General features: G+C 44.7%; 1 protein-coding gene across 2 annotated transcripts in view; it reads left to right on the forward strand.

Moving 5' to 3' along the window:
- Positions 1-6,628: 6,628 nt before the first annotated feature.
- The window catches only part of STXBP1 (syntaxin binding protein 1), a 62,270-nt gene continuing 47,210 nt past the window's right edge, over positions 6,629-21,688 (forward strand). Inside the window, exon 1 of one of the 2 annotated variants that reach the window (XM_090274761.1) lies at positions 6,629-6,848. In XM_090274761.1, coding sequence (XP_090130887.1) covers positions 6,812-6,848 — 37 coding nt within the window. In that variant the 5' untranslated portion in view covers positions 6,629-6,811. The remainder of the gene's footprint in view (positions 6,849-21,688) is intronic. The other variant, XM_090274762.1, reaches the window with a different exon arrangement.

Genomic DNA, 21,688 nt, shown 5'->3' on the forward strand with positions numbered 1-21,688 from the left:
GGTTGTGGGGGAAGATGCAACATGTCTGTCTAGGCCTCCATCATGGCTGGAAGTTGAAACAAAATTTCAAAGTAAAATATTAACTATTCCTTATTCTTGGGGAAGGGGCAGATGGGAATTTGTTTTATTACTTTTCTGTGTGTTTTTTTTTTCAAATATTTTATTTGTTTATTTATTTTTAGAGAGAAGGAAAGAGAGGGAAAAAGAGAAGGAGAAGAAACATTGATTGGTTGCTTCTCATACATGTCCTGACTGGGACCAAATCCACAACCCAGGCATGTGCCCTGATCTTGAATTCAATCGGTGACCTCTTGCTTTGTGGGACAATGCCCAACCCACTGACCCACATGGCTCAGGGTTTTCCTGTGTGTTTATTTTAATGCTTTGTTTAAAAGAGAAAGAGATTCCCCCTATTCCAAAAGTCCCCTTGATCCTGATCCCCTATGTTTCATCAGGTTTTCTTTTCCTTTTATTTATTTATTTATTTTTTTCATCTTTCTTGCTGACAGATACGTAACTCCACACCTTTTCAAGAAGTTTGGAGCACAGCCTCCCTCACCTCTCAGTCAATCCTCACCTGTCTGCACCCTGACTTTTGCCTGAGTTACCAGTGACCTCCCCCTGCCACGTTGCAGGTGTTATTGATCTTTATCAGAGCCCGGGGAATAAGGTTAGCTGTCAACTATCCCATCTTTCTGTACCCCTGGCTCACTCTGGAGCTCTCTATCCATTTTCCTCCTTCCTCCTTGGCTCTTCTCCCTTTGTTCAGCCTTAAACTGGACTGTTTCTCAGGGTCCTTCACATGACCCCCAACCCCCAGGTCATCTCAGTCCCTCTTCCTGGCATCATCCATATCCTATGTGCTGACAGGGATGCCCATATCTGGCTAGTGACTTGGCACTCCTACCCAACCACTTCTCAGTGAAGCCCAGCCTGCCTATCCCTTGAAAATGCAAACTGTCCAACCCCCTACTCCTGAGCACCCTACTCTATTTTTTAAATTTGTATTTATTGATTTTAGAGAAACAGAGAGAGAGAGAGAGAGGAACATCAATTTTGTTCCACCCATCCATGCATTCATTGTCTGATTCCTGTATGTGCCCTGGCCAGGGATCGAACCCACAACCTTAGTGCATCGAGATGATGCTCTGACCAACTGAGCCATCTGACCAGGGCCACCCTACTCTATTTTTATCACAGCACTTAACACATTCTAACATACTATATAACTTATTATTTACTTTTTTATTGTGTTTCCCCCTCTAGAATGTCACCTTAATAGTCACAGGGGATTTTCTCTTTTGTTCATTGCTGTATCTTCAGTGCGTAGGAGAGTGCCTGGCACATGGTAGGTGCTTAATAAATACTGCTGAGTTCATGAATGCCGTCACATTTTGCCTAGGCCAGAGGTTCCAAAGAATAGCAGCCTTTCTCAGTAATTTTTTCATAGGGTCCTAGACCAAAAGGAAAACCTAACAATTCTGTTTATTAAGTATCTAGGACCTAGAAACTTATCTCCTAACAACTTAGTAACCATTTAAAAAAATAAGTCACAAACCGAGAAAAAATTTTAATGCAATTCTTAAATAATCACCATTACTTACCAATTGGGTATATACACCTTCTCTGACCTGGAATCATATCAAACATCAACACTTTCATTTGTTGTTCCATCTTGATTTTCATGAGTTATTTACTTGTTATCACATCAATGGCCAAAAATCCAGCTTTATAAAGATAATATCATAGAAAGGATTATAGTCTAATGTTGAAACTATGAACTACTTCCAGCTAATGGTTTCCAAAACAGATGATATATCATTGTGTTTATTCTCAAAATTTAAAATACTCCACTGTGCTCTTGTTAATTTGCTGTGGCGTTCCAGGGTGCCCGGGCACAGTTTGGGAACCATGGATCTATGCTGTTTTCTTTTATTGGGTTTGATCTTTCTTCTCAGCCTCTGGGCTCAGCTCAAATGCCACGTCTTCCATGAAGCTTTCTGGCCAAGCTGGGCAGAAACAAAACACATCTGAACAAAACTATTTCCCCAGCTGGAATGAAAACTCCTTCTGGGATCTCACAACAATTTAACGTGTCAAAGGCATAAATCGTTCTCTGATACCCAAAGTGTAAAAAATGCCCTGTTTCTTTATTTTTCTAAATTGAAGTAAACCAGCTTTAAGTCCCCACTGTCTGAGGTCCCTGAGACTTCTAATATCTGGCATTTGGGGGTGGTTCCCTCCTTGTTCTTGGGCATGTCCCAGGATTGTGGGGCTTTCACAGTCCCAGCAAAACAGAGTTGCCCGCATCAGCTGTCCTCAGAGCCTCCCACTGCAGTTGCTTACCAATCCACTCAAAAGTGACTGGCACTAATCTGCCGCCCCAGAGCCAGGCTGAGCAGAGGGGCTCTCCCCTGGCTCTCCCGGTTGAGCCTGGAAGGTCCTGGTTTGTTGGTGCCCAAGCATTCACACCACTACCCCTGTCTGAAGCTCCGGCCACTAGGGGACTCTAGTGAGTTGGGTAGAAATCAGTGCCTCTCCATGAACCTGCTCCTTGGGGAAATCCAACCTCTCCTTTTGAGAAGATAAATGAGTGCCCCACAGTTTGCACGCAGGTAGTTTAGGGCCTAGATGCACCTGCGGATGTGTTTTACGTGTTTGGTCAGGGTGGAGTTATTAAAAATTTTTAAATCTACCAGAACACTTAAACAGTGGAAGATGTCACATAATTTCTGCCATCAAGATCCTTAGTCGCTACATGGAAACGACCGTCTGGAGTTGAGTAAGCACTGACCCTCTGCGCAAGGCACGTGCTCTGCCTTTGGCCACATCTGCGGTGCTACACATGTCTGCCTGGCCTTTTGAGTTTGAGAACCTTGCCTAGAATTTTGAAAACAAAGCCTTTTCAATAATGTATTCCAACCTCAAACACAAAAGACTTTCAACTCATTCTTGGGGATAAGGTTGTATCAAATAAGTCCTCCGGGCCCAGCTGCTCTTTGCACAGGGGTGGCTGTGAAGGAAACACTTACTTTTTCATTCTCTTCCAATGAATTTACGACAAGAGCAAGAGGCAGGACACCGGCTGAAATCCCTATAACTGTATTTGCAGCCTCATATCATGTCGTTGTTGACCATATTAACAGCTAACATTCACTGGGCCCCTACCAGGTTCCCAGTAATAAAGATAAATATCATCTTGTTGAATTCTTTAGAAACTGTTCCTTAAAGAATATAGCAGAATCTCAAGACTCAGCGGCCAAGAGGAGGGGGTGAAGGGGAACATGGGGGAAAAATGCAGCCGCTGTTACTGCTTAAAAGTCAAAGGGAGGTGGGTGCAAGCCTAAGACTGTCAGAGAAAAGGTCCAGACTCTGGACCCAGGGCTCTCCAACAGGCCTGGGGTGGGGGTAGGGGGCCAATCTCGTAGGTCCGCGGTATCAGGAGGTCTGGTGGAGGCAACTCCACGCGGTTACTTCTGTCTCACCCTGGTCTACCCGATTACCCGTTCTGGCTAGCTTATTCCTCTCTCCCCGTTCTCAGTCCCTCCAGGCTGCTCCCTGCCTCTCTGGCCTGACCCCGGCTTCTCCCTGCTCCTTTTCACATCCGTCTTCCCACCTGCGTGGCCCCTGGCGCAGTGGCCAAGCCCTCATGTGACCGGTTCGTGAATCACAGGACTCTTGCCGCTCCCAGCAACAGGCCCGCACCCGGGCTCTGCAGAAGCTGGGGGCCGCGCATGCGCAGCGGCAGGCGCAGCTGCCCCCAGGGCCGGCAGCGGTGGACCAGCCCGGATCCTCCAGCCCACACACCCCGGTTCTGCCCTCAGGCTGCATCGGGCTCCGGGTGATGGACCCGCATGTGTCCAGAGTCCCGAGGAATTCTGGCTCTCGTGTTCTGAGCAAGCTGTTCCCTTAGATCAGGGTACGGGGACTACGCCTGGGCGCTGGACGTTCTCTCCCCAACATCAGGAAGTCAGAGCGTGAGACCCCGGGTCTGCACTTAGACCCTCATGAGCTTGGGCAAGTGACTTGACCTCCCCGCACCCCAGGAAAATGGAGCAATAATAACACCGACGTCGTGGGGCCATAGTGAGAATTCAATGAACATTAAGGAGAGCTCTTTGCGAGGTGTCTGGCGTATACCAAACGTATATGCAAATAAAGAATGCAGAGCCCTGTGAGAGAGGTCCTGAGGCTTCATTGTCCCTGTTTCAGAGAGGGAGGAACTAAGGCTCAGAGATGCCGGAGATCTTGAATCAGGTCTTGGATTCAGATCCAGAGAGATTCCAATCTGCCACCTCAGAGTGAGGGGTTCTGGAGAGAGCTCATAGTCTTATCACCCCCTTTGCTCTTTCAACCATCCTATTTAAAGTAACATCCATTCTAATTATTGCCATTCCTAGTGAACATCTCAGGTACATAGCCTCAGGGAAGGATTCCTTTTTTGATTCCTTCTGTAGAAAATAAGGAGCTGCTATATTTTGCTTGCTCTGAGGAGGTCTCAGGTAGATTCCAGGCCACCCAATAGTCCTGGGGCTCGGCAGCAAGGTCTACCCCTGGGGGCTGCCCTTCCCACCCCACCCTTTAAACTCTGCCCTCTAGTCACACTGGCCCCCTCTCTGTTCCTGAAAAAGGTTAGACTCGTTTCTGGCACTTGGTCTTTGTACCTTCTGTATGTCTGCCGAGGACACTCTCCCAGTTCCCTCTTGCTACCCTTTACTCATCTCAGGAAGCCTGCCCTGACTGCATTCCTCCCCCGAGGCCTGGGTCTGGTGCCCTGTCATTTACTCTCATAGTCCCTTGTCCTTCTGCTTCAAGCACTAATTAGAACAGTAACTCAGTGTTGTGTGTGACTTCTTGACTCCTGTCTGTCTCCTCAGCTAGAATCCTGGCTCCTTGAGGGCCGTCTCTGCTGATATATGCCCAGGTGGCTAAGGAAGGAGCCCATCGCATCAAAAGTGCATCTTAAGTTTGTTCACATTTGCAAACTATCCCCTCCTTCTCCAAAAGCACCGAGACAATCAATATCTTCCTTGGGTAAGAGGCTGAGCCCAGACATAAAGAGATGACAGATGAATACTTTCTCTCTCTGAGAAGCTATATGAAGCTTCTGTTGGGGTATATTGGGGTGGGGATGAGAAGATGGTCAAACCTTCACAACCTGGGGCTGGTGGCTGAACTAGGACATGGAGCCTCTTGTCCTCATCGTTCACTGCGTGATCTTGGGAAAGTCCTCCTTTAGGCTTCAGCTTCTTCACTTATGGCTCAGTATAAAATAAGGGTTCAAAATTCAGATTCTAGAATTGGATCTTTCCTTTCTCACTTACTAGCAAAGTACTTATCTCCTCTGAATTTCAATTTCCTTATCTGTAAAATATATTTCTTAATACTATTAAGAAAAAGACCTAACCCTGGCTGGTGTGGATCAGTGGATTGAGTGTCTGCCTGTGAACTGAAAGGTCACCAGTTCGATTCCCAGTCAGGGCACATGCCTGGGTTGAGGGCCAACAATTGATGTATCTCTTGCACATTGATGTTTCTCTCCCTCCCTTCCCCTCTCTCTAAAAATAAATAAATAAAATCTTTTTAAAAAAGAAAAAGAAAAAAGGAAAGCACCTAGCTCACAGAGCTGTTTCCAAAACCTAATGAGGATTTATTGATTTTGCAACTACTAGTTCTCCCATCCTTTTTTTATTTTTAAAGGGTTCTACTCTTTTTTTTTTAAGCCAGAGGTGAGCCCTGTTCCATATTTCAAAAGTAATCTCCCCTATCAATAAAGAAATTCCAACAAAAACTGACCTGGGACCACTTCGATAAATGTGGGCTCTAGGAAGGAGACAGGGAGACCAAGAGTAGTCCTACAACATATTCTTATCAGGTTTGGGAGCTAAAAATTCTAGACTTTCAGTCTGCCTTGTCCAGAGCTATAGATCCAGTGCCCAGAATATCAGCTTACATACAGCAGTGAACTACCAATAAATATTTGCAATCGAATGGTACACAGCCTGAGAGCAAGTTTAGTGCGCAGTTCTCTGAGCCTGTTTTTTTCATCTGAAAATGGAGATTAAAAACAATGCCCAAATATCGTGAGAATTTAATGCGACGATGCATGTCAGGGGCTTAGCATGCAGCTTGACACCTAACAGTTCAGTGAATGGGGAATTTATGGGTAGATACCCAGAGAGTCAGAGAGGTGTCAAGAAACCGACCGCACGTTATGCTGTGGCTGGGTGTGGATACGACTAATGAAAGATCTAGACTCTGAGTTCCTTTTATGGGGAGGGGAGGAATGAAGGGCTGCCAGAAAGAGGAAAGACAGGATCATAGCTGGATTTCAGGAAGATGGAGAATGGCAGTAGCCTGTGGCCAGGGAATCAGGTTCTGAGAAGTGGAGGGGACTTTAGGACCGCGCGCTCCGGGAGCGCGCTTGCTGGTTGCTGGGGGCGCAAGGCGCGTGAGGTGAGGGGGAGGGCGCGGCTGTCCCTCCAGCCAGAGGCCCCCTCGCGCCCAGCCGCATCTCGGCGGGCGGGGCCGAGCCCTCGCGCCGCAGTGCGATTGGTGGAGGCGCCTGGGTGACGCTAGGTTGGCGCAAGGCCCCGCCCCCTGCCGGCCCCGCCCCGTGCGCGCTGGCCTGCGGGTTGGCAGCCTCGCTCTGGTTTGCCCGGCGCCCCCGCGCGGAGTCCGAGCGTCATTCGGTCCTAGATCGTCTTGAGGGCAGCGGGCTGCTCCCGGCAGAGCGCGCCGACCCGGGGAGGCGGCGGTGTCCGCGGGTGTCGCGTGAGGAGGCTCGGAGCCCGAAGACTCGCGCGGCACGATGGCACCCATCGGCCTCAAAGCCGTGGTCGGAGAGAGTAAGTGGAGCCGAGGTTCCCTCCGCAGGCGCGGAATGCGGCTGCCCGAGAGGAGCCCTGCGCGGTACCTGCCCGCAGCGCCGGGGCCTCCGCTGGGTGCTCGCCCAGCCCGGCCGGGGGCTTACGAGAGGGAAGGCTCCGCTATTCCGGCGCCGCCCTCCAAGGGAAGTCCCTCCGGCCTCCAGAGTCCCGCGGCCGCTTCCCTTCTTCCCCCGCTCTCCCCTTCCCGAATTCCACACCCTTCCCCCACCCGCCCCTCTTCACCCCGTCCCTGCTCCTGCTACCCTTCCCCTCTGTCCCCTCCCCTCCCCTTCCTACCCGCACCTCTTGCCTCCACCCCCTTCGCCCCATCTCCCCCTCTTCACCCCCATTTCTCTCTTCACCCCATCCCTCCGCTGCATTTGTTTTTCCTCCCCCTTCACTCCCGGCGTCCCATCCCCCCCTTCACCTGGCCTGTACCCTCTGCTGTGGTTCACCCTCACTTCTGCTCCCCATCACCCTCCCCTGCACCCCATTCTGCACTCCATCGCCTCCCCGCATTTCCCTTCTCCCCTTGCTTGCTTGCTTTATTCCCAAAGCCCCCCGATTCCACTCCCTTTCCTTTCTCCAGCCCCTCCCTCTTTCCCACCCTCCTTCGTGAATCGTGACAAGCGAAATCCCGGCCCGCGCCCTCCTCCTCCTCCCTCCGCCCCTGGGGGAGCGGGAGCCGTGGCTGCAGAGACCCACCTGGGAGCGGCTCCGCGCGCGTCGGCCACTCCGGGGCGCCGCAGAGAAGCCAGATTTCCAAAGGCCGGGCTCTGCGGGGCTGCGGCCGCCTCTGGTTCCGGGGTCTCGGTTTCAAGGGCGGGGTCTCCTCGGGGTCCCGAACCCCCCTAAATCACACGGGTGTGGAGGAAACGGCGGCGGGCGGAGCGCCCTGCCCGGCACCGCGGTCTGCAGTCTCCTGGTTTGCACGGCCAGCCCTCGCTCGCCTGGACGTTTGGGGCTGCTCAGACCGCTGTGGCCGGGAGGACGTGGTTGTTCCTGGGTTTGGAGGGAAGGCTGGACATCGATGGGTTTACAAAAACGGATCGTGGGTGAACGCCGCCTGCAGCGGAGTGAGGGCTGATGTCGGTAATAATATTTAGAAAACGGCGTCCTCAGCGCTAAGATTGGGGAGATTGGCGATGTGCACACAAACAGTGCCTCGTCAGTGTTTTGGCTATTTCTTTAACAAAAAAAAAATGGGTAAGGATCACTGTGGTTTTTGTGGCCTCTTTTGGAATTAAGAGAAAATTAAAACTGGGCTTTTCTCTGAAGGAGGGGATAAGAGAGGAAATAGAATAAAAATGGTGGAAATTAGTTTCCTTCCCAATGATTGGCTCCGACTATAGCACACATTCTCCTCTCTCTTGTTACCGTGTTTTTCTTTCCCATTCTGTTCGTGGATGTGTAGGAAATATCCCCACGACATCAGAAGAAAATTGTTATAAAAACTGAACCTCGAACGAGCCAGTTTGTTTTTCTTAAGTGCCCACTCTAACACCTGCCTTTCCGTACAGCAAAGGTTCTGAATCACACACCTTCTCTTTTCTAAAGAGAACCAAGGTGTTTGGGGCTGGAAGAACCCATAGGGACCCTATACTGTTAATACCTTCATTTTCACTGGCAAAAGTGGAGGCCCAGAGCAGTTAAATGACTTGCCAAAATTAGTGTTAATTAATTTTTAAAGCCTGGTGTCCATTTTCTTGCAACATTAGTGGAAAAAAAAAAACATCCAAAAACTTTCTTCATTATTCTAGATATACCTTTTATTCCCAATGCCATTTTTAAAGCGTTGTGAAATATGAAATGTGAATGTTACATTACATTCTTTCAAATGTTTTGAATAAGATGGTTTTTAAAACAAAACCCTGAAGTGTTATAGAAATCGAGTTTTTTGCATCCTTGCCACTTGCCAGGACCTTGTTCATGCAGGTGGCTCCTTAATCCTACCCTCCATTCACTTTTTTTGGAAACAGGCATAAAAGTAAAAATGAGTCAGTATGTAATATGGCTACATTTTCACTTCTGAAATAAAGCAAAGCCACTTTTTACAAAAATAAAACCAAACCAGTTTTACATAAAATTGGGGAATGTGCGAACAGTGTTCTATTCCTTTAACTGAATTAGATATACCTTTCGGGGGTGGGGGGGAATACTGCAATCCTTTGTCAATAACACAGGTTAATTCTGGCTCCTAATTTTGGATAGGGAAAAAAGCTTCATTTTTTTTCTCTAAAAAGTGAAGTAGAGATTTTTATTTTTATTTTTTTTAAAGATTTTATTTATTTTTTAGAGAGGGGGAAGGGAGGGAGAAAGAGGGGGAGATACAGAAGTGTGCAAGAGATACATAGATTGGTTGCCTCTCGCACGCCCCCAACTGGGGACCTGGCCCGCATCCCAGGCATGTGCCCTGACTGGGAATCAAACTGGTGACCTTTTGGTTCGCACGTCAGCACTCAATCCACTGAGCCACAACAGTCAGGGCTGAAATAAAGGTTTTTTAAACCAACATGCACCAGCTTAAATGTCACCTTCAAGCCTGGTCTTCCCAATCTAAATTAACACCCCATAGTCACTAGTCATCATATTTCCTCATTAATTTTATTCATAGCACTTGAAATGATCTGAAATGGTCTTGTTCAGTGTTTGTTTGTTTTGTATATGTCTGTGTCATCCACTGGGATGTTGCTTCCAGTACAGCAGGGTCCCTGTCTGACGTGCTCACCGCCGTATTCCGTGCCAGGATCGGTGGCTGGCTACTAGTTGGCTGTCAGTGAACACTGACCGAATGAATGAATGAAGGATGTGATGGAGAGCAAAATAAATGTAGTTTTGGCTTCTTGTCACATCTTTCTGCATTGAGTTTTAGAATGGCAGTAGGTACAGGCACAACAAAAGTAGAAGGGATGGGTCAGCTTTCGTTGTTCATTCAACAAATGTTTATTCAAAGCCTGTTAGGAATCAGAGGGGAATGCAGAGTGACTAAAATATGGGGGACACGCTCACATTGTATGACAGATTTAGACAACCCTCAGTTCTGAGATGCTTTCCCTGTCCCACATTTTTCCTGTCACTCCCCTGTCACTTCCCAGCACACTGAGGGTATTGCACAACACTCGTCTTTGTGTGGGTCTTGCGCAACTAGACAAGACGTTCCTCCAGGGGATCTGGTCTTATTCTTACGTCTGTCTTTACTTTCGTAAGTGACTGTTTTGTACTCCATCAGTATTGAATGAATGACTTAATCTTTTAAAAAATATATTTATTTATTTTTAGATAGAAGGGAAGGGAGGGAGAAAGAAAAGAAAACATCAATGTGAGAGAGACATTGATCAGTTGCCTCTTGCACACCCCCAACTGGGGACCTGGCCTGCAACCCAGGCATGTGCCCTGACTGGGAATCGAACCAGTGACCTTTTGGTTCACAGGCTGGCACTCAGTACACTGAGCCACACCAGCCAGGGCTGAGTGACTTAATCTTATGTATAGCAGTTTAGAAAATGGGCTCTGGAGGTAGACTACCTGGGATTAAATTTTGATCTGCCATTTATTTAGCTGTGCAACTTTTATAAATAACGAAACCATTTTGTGCCTCAATTTCTTCATCTATAAAATGTGTAATAATAGCACCTACATTGTGGGGTTCTTTAGTGTTAAGTGAGGTAATGCAGCTACAGCATTTAGCATAGTTCTTGGCATACAGTAAATCCAGTAAATATTACCATTATGAAAAGGTCCACAAAGAGGGTCAGTAAAAGTGTTAGAGGATTTTGAGAAGAGACAGACTCTCTATCTTGTGGGGCCAGAGTTTTGAGGGAGAAAGCAGAATCACAGATAAACTTCTTGAAAGAGGTGCAGATGGAACATGCAGACAATATGTAATCTGTCCCAATTTCTGTGCCCAGGCCTACTAATTGATTTACCTCCTTCCCCCCGTAAGTGTTGATTTCTGCTCTGTACCAAGTGATTGTAAGAGAAGGGACAATTCCATTTTTTTGTGGCATTTAAAAAATGTTTTAAATTTATTTTTAGAGAGATGGGGAGGGAGGGAGAAAGAGGTGGAGAGAAACGTTGATAGGTTGCCTCTCGTACGCACCCCAACCTGGTACTAAACCCACAACCCAGGCATGTGACCTGACCAGGAATGAACTGGTAACCTTTCGGTTGGCAGGACAATGCCCAATCAACTAAGCCACACTAGTCAGGGCTTTCTGTGGCCTTTTTATACCTATTTTATATTAATAGATGATGTTTCAATTATAGAAATTCATGTTGTATAACCCAGAGTTTATCCCTGTTCCCTGAAGTTTTGTCGGCGTGTTCCAAAGATGCGAGGATTATGAAATGTACTATTTGTTTTTCTCATTGTTTCCTCGCTGTCAGCCGCTTCTCATGTGTGCTTATAAGAATTCCATTTTGGAAAAGAATGTAGTTTCCATTTGTACATTAAATACCTTTCTTAGGCAGAGCCATGATTCATAGGCTGTCACAAGTTGAAAGGACACCTCAACAGAAGCAATCTTCGTTCATTTCTTATACTTTTTCCCCCTTAGAAACAACAAGTTGATTTTGAACTATTTTTAAGTATACGTTGCATTTTTTTCCCTTTTTTAAAAATTAAGGTACAATTTGCACACAGTAAAACTCACCCCTTTTAGTGAACAGTTCTTCAAATTTCAGCCATTACATGCAGTCATGTAACCATCACCATAATCCAAATAAGAATGGTACTGTTGCCCCCTCAAAATTCCCTGTGCTGCCCCTTTCTAGTGAACCTCCCCCCCCATCCCCAGCCCCCGGCAAACACTGAGCTATTTACTGTCCCTATAGTTTTGCCTTGTCCAGAATATCATATCAATAGAATCAGATAGTATTGATATGGCCTCTTGAACGTAGCGTAATGCATGCGAGAGTCATCCACGTTGCCTGTCCATGCAGTCCCTCCTCCTTGCTCACTGCTGTTCTGTTTACGGATGTACTTCGGTGTGTTTACCCGTACCCCAGCTGAAGGACATTTGAGTTATTTGCCCTTTGGGGCAATTGCAGAAACCTCTGTATTGCTTCTATGAGCCTTTGCCCGCAGGTTTTGATGTGAGCATACCACTTGGAGATGTAAATACCTTAGAAATGGGACGAATGGGTCACATGACAAATGTGTTTACCTTTATAAGAAACTCAAATTGTTTTCCAAAGTGGCTATGCCATTTTACATTCCTGCCAACATCCTTGTTACTACGGTTGACCCTTGAATAATGTAGGGGTTAGGGGTGCCTCCCCTACGTAATTGAAATTTGCATAGAACTTTTGACCTGCCAGAAACTTTCGTTGTCCCACGTCCACTGGAGAGTGTTCCAGGACCTCCACGATACCAGAAACCACGATGCTCAAGCCGCTTACATGAAAACGGTGTAGAACATTGCATACAGTCAACCCCCTGCATCTGGGGTTCCGAACCACAGGTGGAAGGCCAGCTTTTGAGAGGTCTTTATATATATTCTGGGAACAAGTCCTTTATCAGATACATGGTTTACAAATATTTTCTCACAGTGTGTGGCTTGTCTTTTTATTCTGTTAAAAGTTTTTTTTTTTTAAAGCAGAAGTTCTACATTTTGATCAAGTCCAATTTATCAATTTTTTTCTTTTATACGTTGTGCATTTGGTATCCTACTTAAGAAATCTGCCAAATCAATTTCACAAAGATTTTTCTGTGTTTTTTTCTCGAAGTTGTATAGTTTTAGGCCTGATATTTAGTCTTTGATCTATTTCAAGTTAATTTTTGTATAGCATGTGTGTTATGATCAAGGTTCATGTTTGTGTGTGTATGAATTTTTTTTGGTATGTGAATGCCCAGTTGTCCCAGCACCATTTGTTGAAAAGACTATCATTTTTTTCTATTGAATTGTCTGGGTTCTTTGTTGAAAACCACTTGGCCGTACATGAGTGGGTCTGTTTCTGGACTCCCTGTTCTGTTTCATGGATCTGTATGTATGCTGTCCCCAGTCCCCACTGTCTCAATTACTGTAGCTTTAAAGTGAGACTGGAAACCAGTTATTGTGAGTCCTCTAACTTTGTTTTCTTTTTTCAAAATTGTTTTGGCTCCTTTGGTTCATTTGCTTTTCCGTGTGAATTATAGAATTGTATGTAGTTTTGCAAGGTCACAAGATAGATACAAAGTCAATTTATGAAAATCAGTTGTATTGCTATATATAAGCAGTGAACAATTAGAAACTGAAGTTTGAAATACTGTCATTTGCAGTAAAACAAAACAACCATGGAATACGTAGGCATACTTAGTCTCACAGACTATGTTCTAGATCTGTATGCCGGAAGCTATAAAACACTGGTGAGAGGAACCAAAGAAGGTTTAAGTAAAAGAAGAGATATACCATATTCATGGATTGAAAGAATTTACATTACATTTCTTTTTACTTTATATTTTTCAGCATGTATTTTCAATTCACTTGGGTAGATATTACCTAGGATTAGAATTGCTGGGTTATTTGGTAACTCGATATTTAACTTTCTGAGGACCCACCAACCTGTTTTTCAAAGTGTCTGCACCATGGTTAAATACATTCCCCCCAGCAGTGTGTGAGGCTTCCAATTTCATAACATCCTCACCAGCACTTGCTATTATCTGTTTTTTGATTATAGGCACCCTGGTCGGTATGAAGTGGTACCGTCTGGTGGTTTTGGTTCGCATTTCCCTGATGGCTGGGGGTGGCGAGCCTTTTTTCTTGTGCTTGTTAGCTATTTGTGTATCTTCTTTATAGAAATGTCGTGCAGGTCCTTTGCCCATTTTCAATTAGATTGTTCAGTTTATATTTTTAACCTACATATTTTCATTTGAAGTTATTACGTTCACTCTGCCTTTCTTTTAAAAGCACAAGTGGAGTCCCAGCCAGTGTGACTTGGTTGGAGCATCATCCCCCCCAAGCAAAAGGTCGCCAGTTGGATTCCTTGTGGGGAGCAGCCTATCTATGCCCCCCCATCAATGTTTTTCTCCCTCCCTTCCCCCTCTAAAAATAAATAAATAAAATCTTTTTAAAAATTATTTAAAAGTAAAAGTGGAAAGCTTCAATGAATATGTACTTAAATCTAATCACATTATCTTTCTTTAGTTTTCTGTTTTTTCTGTGTACTTTTATTAAAAACTACTTTTTCTTATAATAATTGTGATTCCATGTCCTTTTAAACAATTCATTTAAAAATTTTAAATTGTTGTTGAATGGTCCCATTGTGTCTTCATTCCCAGTTTTTTCATTAAAAATATCATATTTTTGAAACTCTTCTCTTTTTTAAAGGATTCTAATATAGTTTGTTCATCCTGGGAACCACCCTATCCTTTAAGGCCTGTTCAATAATATTTTTTCCCTCTCTCCTATCTGTAACAGAAATTTCTCCTCTAACTCTTTTGACACCATCTCATTCTTTTATAAAATATTTTTAATTAATTTACTTTTAGAGAGAGGGGAAGGGAGGGAGAAAGAGAGGGAGAGACATATCAGTTGGTAGTCTCTCCCACACTCCCAACTGGGGCTGGGCCCACAACGGAGGCATGTGCCCCTGACTGGGAATGGAACAAGAAATTGAACGGAACCAGCAACCTTTTTCTTTGTGGGACGACACTCAACCAACTGAGGTATGCCGGTCAGGGCAGACGCCATTCAGTTCTTTATTATGGCACTTTATTGCATCTGTATTAGGTTATAATTGCTGTAAGTTTTCCTTCTTTGTTAAATCATAAGATCCGTGAAGGCAGGGACCATGTCTTGTTCCTCTTGGTGTTCCTAGAGTGCCTAGAACAATTAATTACACATGATAGGCAGGCAAGAAATATCTCTGGGATTAAATTGGGTGTGCATAGTATCTTCTCTTCAGGCCCAGACCCTTCCAGGTTTTCCCCACATCTCTGAACATTACACATTCTTGAGCTCAAGGCTGGTATCCAATTGGTAGACAGTGGTTTGTAAATAGTTGCTGCCCTGAGTCCCTCGTCCTCCTGTTTTCTGGGTCCCTCTCCTGGGACCCGCTGGATCTTCCCATGATCCTGCAGCCAAAAAGACAGTGGGTGGCATGACACAAGCCTGCAGGATCTTGCTCCTGTGTAATAGTAGCTTCCATTTGGGTGGGGTGGTACCTGTGTTCGTTAGTTACATTTATTTAGTAATACTTATTCTGTCTTCCTATATAATTCCTATGGAGAGTGTTACTCTTCCTCAAAAATCACGTCTAGGATAGTTTTCTAAGATAACTAAATAGTAATGTATTCCTAAATTTAAAAAAAAGTATATCTTGGTGTATGTGATAACATAGGCTTTGGAATCAGGCAGTCATGAGTTTTAATTTGGGGACCAGTCATTACCTATCATTTTAGATGCATTAGCTAAACTCAGTTGTAAAATTAAGATAATTAATAATTGTATTTGGTTTGAGAGTTGTTTTAAGCATTAGAGACAATGTATATAAATTGCTAGTACATTACCTTAGGTGTAATTATTATTTTAAGTGGTAGCTATTATTTTAATTCCTGTATTCTTTGGTGTTTTACCAATGTGCCTTTTCAGTTATAGTAGCTGCATTTAGAGTTTTTTGAAGTTCATAATCACTTTTCTTAATTTATTTTCTAATTTTTATTTTATATATACTATCATTTTTTTGTATTCCTCTTCCTTTTGGAAAATGTTCATATGACCCACGATGGTATCATATGTGAACGGTAAAGCCCAAAATGTTTTTTAACTAGTGTTCAGATAACCAAAGCTTTGTATTATGTATTGAAATCTGGTAGGTGGAAATCTCCCTTTCTTATTATTTATTTATTTCTATTTTTTCCCCCGAAATTATCTTGGCTCTTCTTAGCCTTCATCAACCCAGATAAATGTTGGGACTTTTCTAGGAATTTTATTCAGTTTATAGGTTAATTTAGAGAGCATTGATAGTTTTGCAAATTGAGTCTCCCATAAAGCAGCAGAGTGTATTTCCCCACTTCACTGAAGGCTTTTTGTGGCTTCCACATGAATCTTGCTAACTTCTCATTAGACTTATTCCTAGAGTTTTTGTTATGAGCACTGTGCTAGGTACTAGTTCTTGCCCCCAGTGAGCTTTTAGTCGGACAATTAGCACAAATAATTAATTAGTCGCAATTGTGGTAAGATTACAAAGAAATGATACAGGGCACTATGATTGCATATCACGGGGAGGCCTGGCATAGGCCTGGGGAGATCAGACAAGGCTTCCCTAAGGAAGTGACATTGAAACTGCTTGCTTTTAGTTCCAGGTTACCAAGAGTTTTGTTTTTAAAATCAGAATTAACTACTTTTTCAGTTTCTTTTGAAATGACCCTATAGTTTTTTCTTATTTAATCTAGTAATGTAATATAACTAGTTCTAATATTGATCAGTCATGACACTTTTTAAGTAAACTTTACTTGATAGTCATGTATTGTTCTTTTTCTATATTATTACATTTTACTCATTATTTCTGCAATCTATATTAACATTGGAGCCTCCTTGCTGTTCTTTGGTCATTCCACGTATGATCCCATCTCAGGGCTCTGTCTTTGCTGTTCCGTGTGCCTAAAATACTCTTCCTTCAGATACCTGCCTGCTTGTTTTCTTTGTTCCTATGGGTCTCTGATCAGCACCATCTCACCAATAAGGCCTTCTCGGAGCACTTTATGTAAGATGGAAACTTCTCCTGATTTCCCTCAGAGTATTCTATTGCCCTTGCTATGCTGAATTGTCAGGTGTGACATTTCATTCTTACTGATTTGTTTGTTTATCCTAGAAGAGCAGTGCTGGTACATCGTGGGCACTCACTAAATATTTGGAATGAACAACTGAACTCTCTATTATATAGGATAGTTCTTTCTCTCTTAAATCTTTTTTAGATCTTCAGCATCAGAATTTTTCTCTCTTTAAATGGATTGAGAAGTTCCTCATCTTTTTATATGCCCCAGAATAGGTCAGATAACATGGAAATTCCCTTCCTTGAATGTTAGAAATGATTTATCCATAAAACTATTTGAATTTGTTGTTTTTTGGGGAGGAAGAGGTTAAATATTTGACAACCTTTTACATTTATTTGCTTACTATTTGTTTATGTAGACATTTTACTTCTTCTTGAGTCAGTTTTGGCAATTTATATTTCCTTATAAAACAGGCCTTCTAACTTGAAAATTTCAAATTACTGACTAAATTAAATTTGTAGAATTTTTAAAAGATACTCTGTACTGGTAGTTGTGATCTTTCTCATTCTACCCTGTTTGTGTTATTATTTTTATGGAAATACTTGCTAGAGATTTGTCTACTGTAATTATCTTTTTAAAAAATCATTTTCTTCCATCTATGTTGTGGGCGTGTGTTCTTAATTTAATTTTGAATGCTTGGTTAATTACCTTTCTCTAATAAAAGCATCTAAGGCTGAGTACAGCCTTAATGGAATCCCATAGGTTTTATTCCCCTCCCCCATAGTTTTTAATATGCAATATTCTTGCCATTTATTTCTAAATATAGTCTTTCTTTGTTTTGAACTAGATGTAATGCTTATGGGTGATAAGTAGTTTAATTTGGGGCAAAATTTCCATTAGAGGTGGTTTGGGACTCGGATGTGTTAACCATCAGATGTCAGAGAGCGTATGTCTCCAAAGAGGGCTTTTGAATGTGCTCTGAAAGGTTTTCCCTCTGGCTTTTCTTTTCTTTTTTTCTTTTTGGCACACAGCACCTCTTAAGCAAACAGGTATTTGGCAGCTAATGAAGTATCTTTTCTTCGGTGGAGTAGCCAGGCCCTATTTTATGGTTATCACTGGCAACTCAACAGCCATAAATTTTGAACCCTGGTCCTGTGGTTGCCTGTATGGGAAGTGCTTGGAGAGTCCCCAGCTGGATCCTCTGACTTGATTGCCTCACTCAGTTCCTTCTGTTAAGGGCTGTTGCTAGAGCTGCAGTTAGGGTGAGGTGTCTAGGACTTGACTTTATTTATTTACTTTAAATTTTAATCTGTTTTAACTTAAAGGTTCTTTAAAATTACAGACTACATTTAATATTATTTTGTATTAGTTTCAGGTGTAAAGCTTAGTGATCAGACAATCATATACTTTACAAAGTGGTCCCCCTGATAGTTCCAGTGCCTGGCGGGCACCATACTGGCTATCACACTATTGTTGACTACATTTCCTGTGCTGTACTTCACATCCCCGTGACGGTTGTAACTGACCGTCTGCACTTTCAGCCCCTTTGCCTTTGTCGCCCAGTCCTCTAGTCCCCCATCCCCTCTGCCAGTCATCCGTCTGTTCCCTGTATCCATGAGTCTGTTTCTGCCTGTTCGTTTGTTTGTATTGTTCTTTAGGTTCCACAATATAAATGAAATCATACGGTATTTGTCTTTCCGTTACTGACTTATTCCACTGAGTGTAATACCCTCTAGGTCCATTCATGCTGTTGCAAATAGTAAGATGTCATTATTTTTTATGGATTTTATTCATATTTTTTATTTTTCTTTGTCGTCGTCTTCTTAAAGACTCTTGACATTTCTTATAATACTGGTTTCATGGTGATGAATTCCTTTAGCTTTTTCCTATCTGGGAGATTCTTTATCTTTCTTTCAATTCTAAACGATAGCTTTGCTGGGTAGAGCAATCTTGGTTTTAGGTCCTTGCTTTTCATCACTATTTCTTGCCAGTCCCTTCTGGCCTGCAAATTTTCTGTTGAGAAATCAGTTGACAGTCTTTTGGGAGTTCCCCTGTAGGTGACTAACTGCAATGTTGGGCATTGAAAGAAGTTCTGGACTAGAAGTCAGACATCCAGCTAACAGTCCCAGGTTTGTTTGTTGCTTATTGATTTTAGAGGGAGAGGAAGGGAGGAGGAAAGAGAGGGAGAGAAACATCAGTCGATTGTCTCTGTCACGCACCCTGACTGGGGGTCAAACCTGCAGCCCCAGTATGTGCCCTGACCAGGAACTGAACCTGCAGCCTTTAGGGTTACGGGATGATGGTCCAACCGACGGAGGAGCACTGGCCAGGGCTAACAGTCCCTGTTTTAATGCTTAGTGGCTGGGTGAGCTGGATGTGTTTTTTAACCTGTTTTAAAATTGGGGAATCTAATCTCAGCATTACAGAGTCCTTTTAAGGCTCACGTTAAAACATTGCTTGGAAAAACACAGAGAATCACTATAAGGAGTTATTATTAGTTTATAGATATAATTACAGAGATCAGTATACCTGCTCAAGGTTACTGAATACATCATTAGAAGAATCAAGGAAATGACTCACTTACACTTTTGATAGACACATAATCTAATAATGGCTAGACAACAGACAGCTATTGCCTACTCTGATACCCTTTGGGAAGGTTTGCATTGGTTAAAATAAAGTAATTTATTCTGATGTACACTGATCTGATCTTAATATATGTCTCTGGGGCCCCAAAGCGAGAATAACTACTGATAGCTCAAATTGCAAGCTCTCACGGGGTTGATCTCCCATATTCCTTTCTTTCTATTTTTTTGTGTGCCACTGATGTTTCGCTTTAAATGTCTTCTAATTATCTGGCCTAAGAATTGACCTTCTAGGAAGTGAATGCGATATTAAGTATTTATCACACTAAGAAAGCCTATTTTATTTTATTCTTGGGGGGAAAAGCAGAGAGGAAAAAAGAGAAAAGCAAACAAAGTTTTAAAAGTATCATTGGAGCCTAGCTGGGAAGTTCTGAATTTGAGTCAGAGTCTGCAGCAGTCAGTCCTTATTGGGAGGATTTCTGAGATGTCAGAGAAACCCAGGTTCGTGTATCACGGTTTGCCTCCATTTTAGCATGCTTCGGAGGGTTCTGGGACCAAGGTTTCATTCATCTGACCAACATTTATGCAGCTTCGCCACGTGCCAGGAGCTGTGCCAAGGTCCGCAGGTATAACGTGTATAAGTAGACCAGGTCCTAGTGGGACTCAGACAGGGAGTGGTGACACCTCGGGAACAGTGCCCTGAGAGGGGCCGATGGCACGATGATATTGCGGCACGTGGGGGAGCTCCCCACGAGGCCTGGAGGGTGAGCAGGAGTTAACCAGGGGCAGGCTGGCGCTGGGGGCCCCTGGGGCAGATGGCAAGTAGATCCATGTGCAGGCTTGGCAAGAAGAAGAGAAAGCTTCAGTGTGGCCGGAGCTGGGGGGCGAGGGCGTGTGCAGGGAACTGGGAGAGGGCCTCGGGGCTCTTCTGTCCTTGTGAAGGACCTCTCTCTGTGTTCCAGGAGCGGGGGGACACCACTGAAGGCTTCAGTCAGGGAGACGCATGGTTCGAATTTCGCTTAGAAAGGCCTCTGGTTGCTGTGTAGGGAGTGGCGGGCGGGGGAGACGGAGGGAGGGCAGAGGGTTTAGTGAGGAGGCGGGTGGTGGTCCGGGCTGGCGAGCGTGGCGGGGAGAACGGGGGTCTCTGCCGCGGTGGAGGAACCGCAGCTGGTGGAGGGAGATCCACGTGCAGGAGTCCTGGGCGGCGGAAGTGTCCGGTGGCGGTGATTTACTGGGTGTGGAGGGTGAGGAGGAGGAGCTGGGAAGACCCCCGGTGTTCCAGCGTGGGCAGCCTATTGGAAGGTCGGGCCATTCCCTGAGATACGGGAGAAGGGGAGGTTTGCCAGGGGGCATTCGCTTGTGGAGCCGGCGTGTTTCAGGTACCCTGGCCTGTCTAGGGGGGCAGGGAGCAGAGCCAGCGGGCTTGAAGAACGCGAATCTAGCGGAACAGCTCCTGCGATGTGGCCCCCAGGGCCCACTGGCAGCTGGTCTCCCGGCCAGCGCGGCCGGGAGCCAGGGCGGGAGGCTTGGCGGGCGGCAACTTTTCGGAGCTTCTCTCTTACCATGTTTCCCTTGCATCTTCAAGGCAGCGCTTGTCTGTGCGATCTTCACTTTTCAGGATTGTTTCGAGGAGGAGACGGTTGTAGTCAGTCAAAGTGCAAGGCTCTGAGGACTTGGGTTTCATGCTGTGTCAAGATGCCATCACATTGGAGACTTGGCTCTGGGGAGGATCTCAGGAGCATCTAGCCCAGACTCGCCCACGGCGAGAAGGCAGACAGTGCTAGTCTGTTGGATGACCCGCGCTGGCAGACTTTTTCCCTTCTCTGTGGCTGCTGGGGACAGACAGTATCATTTTCGTGTTCCGTGCCAGCATAGAGTCACAATGACAAACAAGTATAAGCTCCTAGGGGTGTTATAACTGTGAGAGCGGAGAGGCTGCTTACACTTGGCTTAGATGTAACTCAGGACTTTCCAGTTGATGATCCTCGTGAACTTCCCCTTAGTGGCAGCAGGAACAAAGCTGCTTCTGTTCGGCAGCTGAGGGGGAAGAAGGAAGAATTTGTAGCCTTAGGTGGATTTTCAGGGCCCCCCATGCTGGGGGTGGCAGGGCGAAGCAAGTCCATTGATCCTCTTCTCTCCTAGTTCCTTTTCACCCATCTTCTTAAGCATTGGTGCAGCCAGACGAGGGAGCAGAGAGCCCTTCCCTGGTCTCTGGACACATCGATATTGTTGGTACCAGTTGCTAGGAATTTGAGGAAAATATAACATTGGAGCTGAGCAAGACTGCCTCCACCTTGTGTTAATTTCACACTCTAGGCTTTCAACGGCAGGTTACTGGGAGGCAGACCCCTTAGAAATTATCCAGTCTACAGACCTCATGGTGTTTTGGGTAAAAGCGCCTTTCTGGGGTTTCAGATGAGGCAATCATGTGGCCACTGAGTTTTCCAGTTTGCTTTCCTCAGATAATCTGAGGTTGGGTTACCTTGAACTTGACTGTTTCAGTTGTATGTTGCGGACTCTCTTCTCCTCCTTCCTCCTTT

Source organism: Furipterus horrens, unplaced genomic scaffold (genome assembly GCF_987537825.1).
Source record: "Furipterus horrens unplaced genomic scaffold, mFurHor1.1.pri manual_scaffold_4, whole genome shotgun sequence".
In the NCBI taxonomy this organism is placed as follows: Eukaryota; Metazoa; Chordata; class Mammalia; order Chiroptera; family Furipteridae; genus Furipterus; species Furipterus horrens.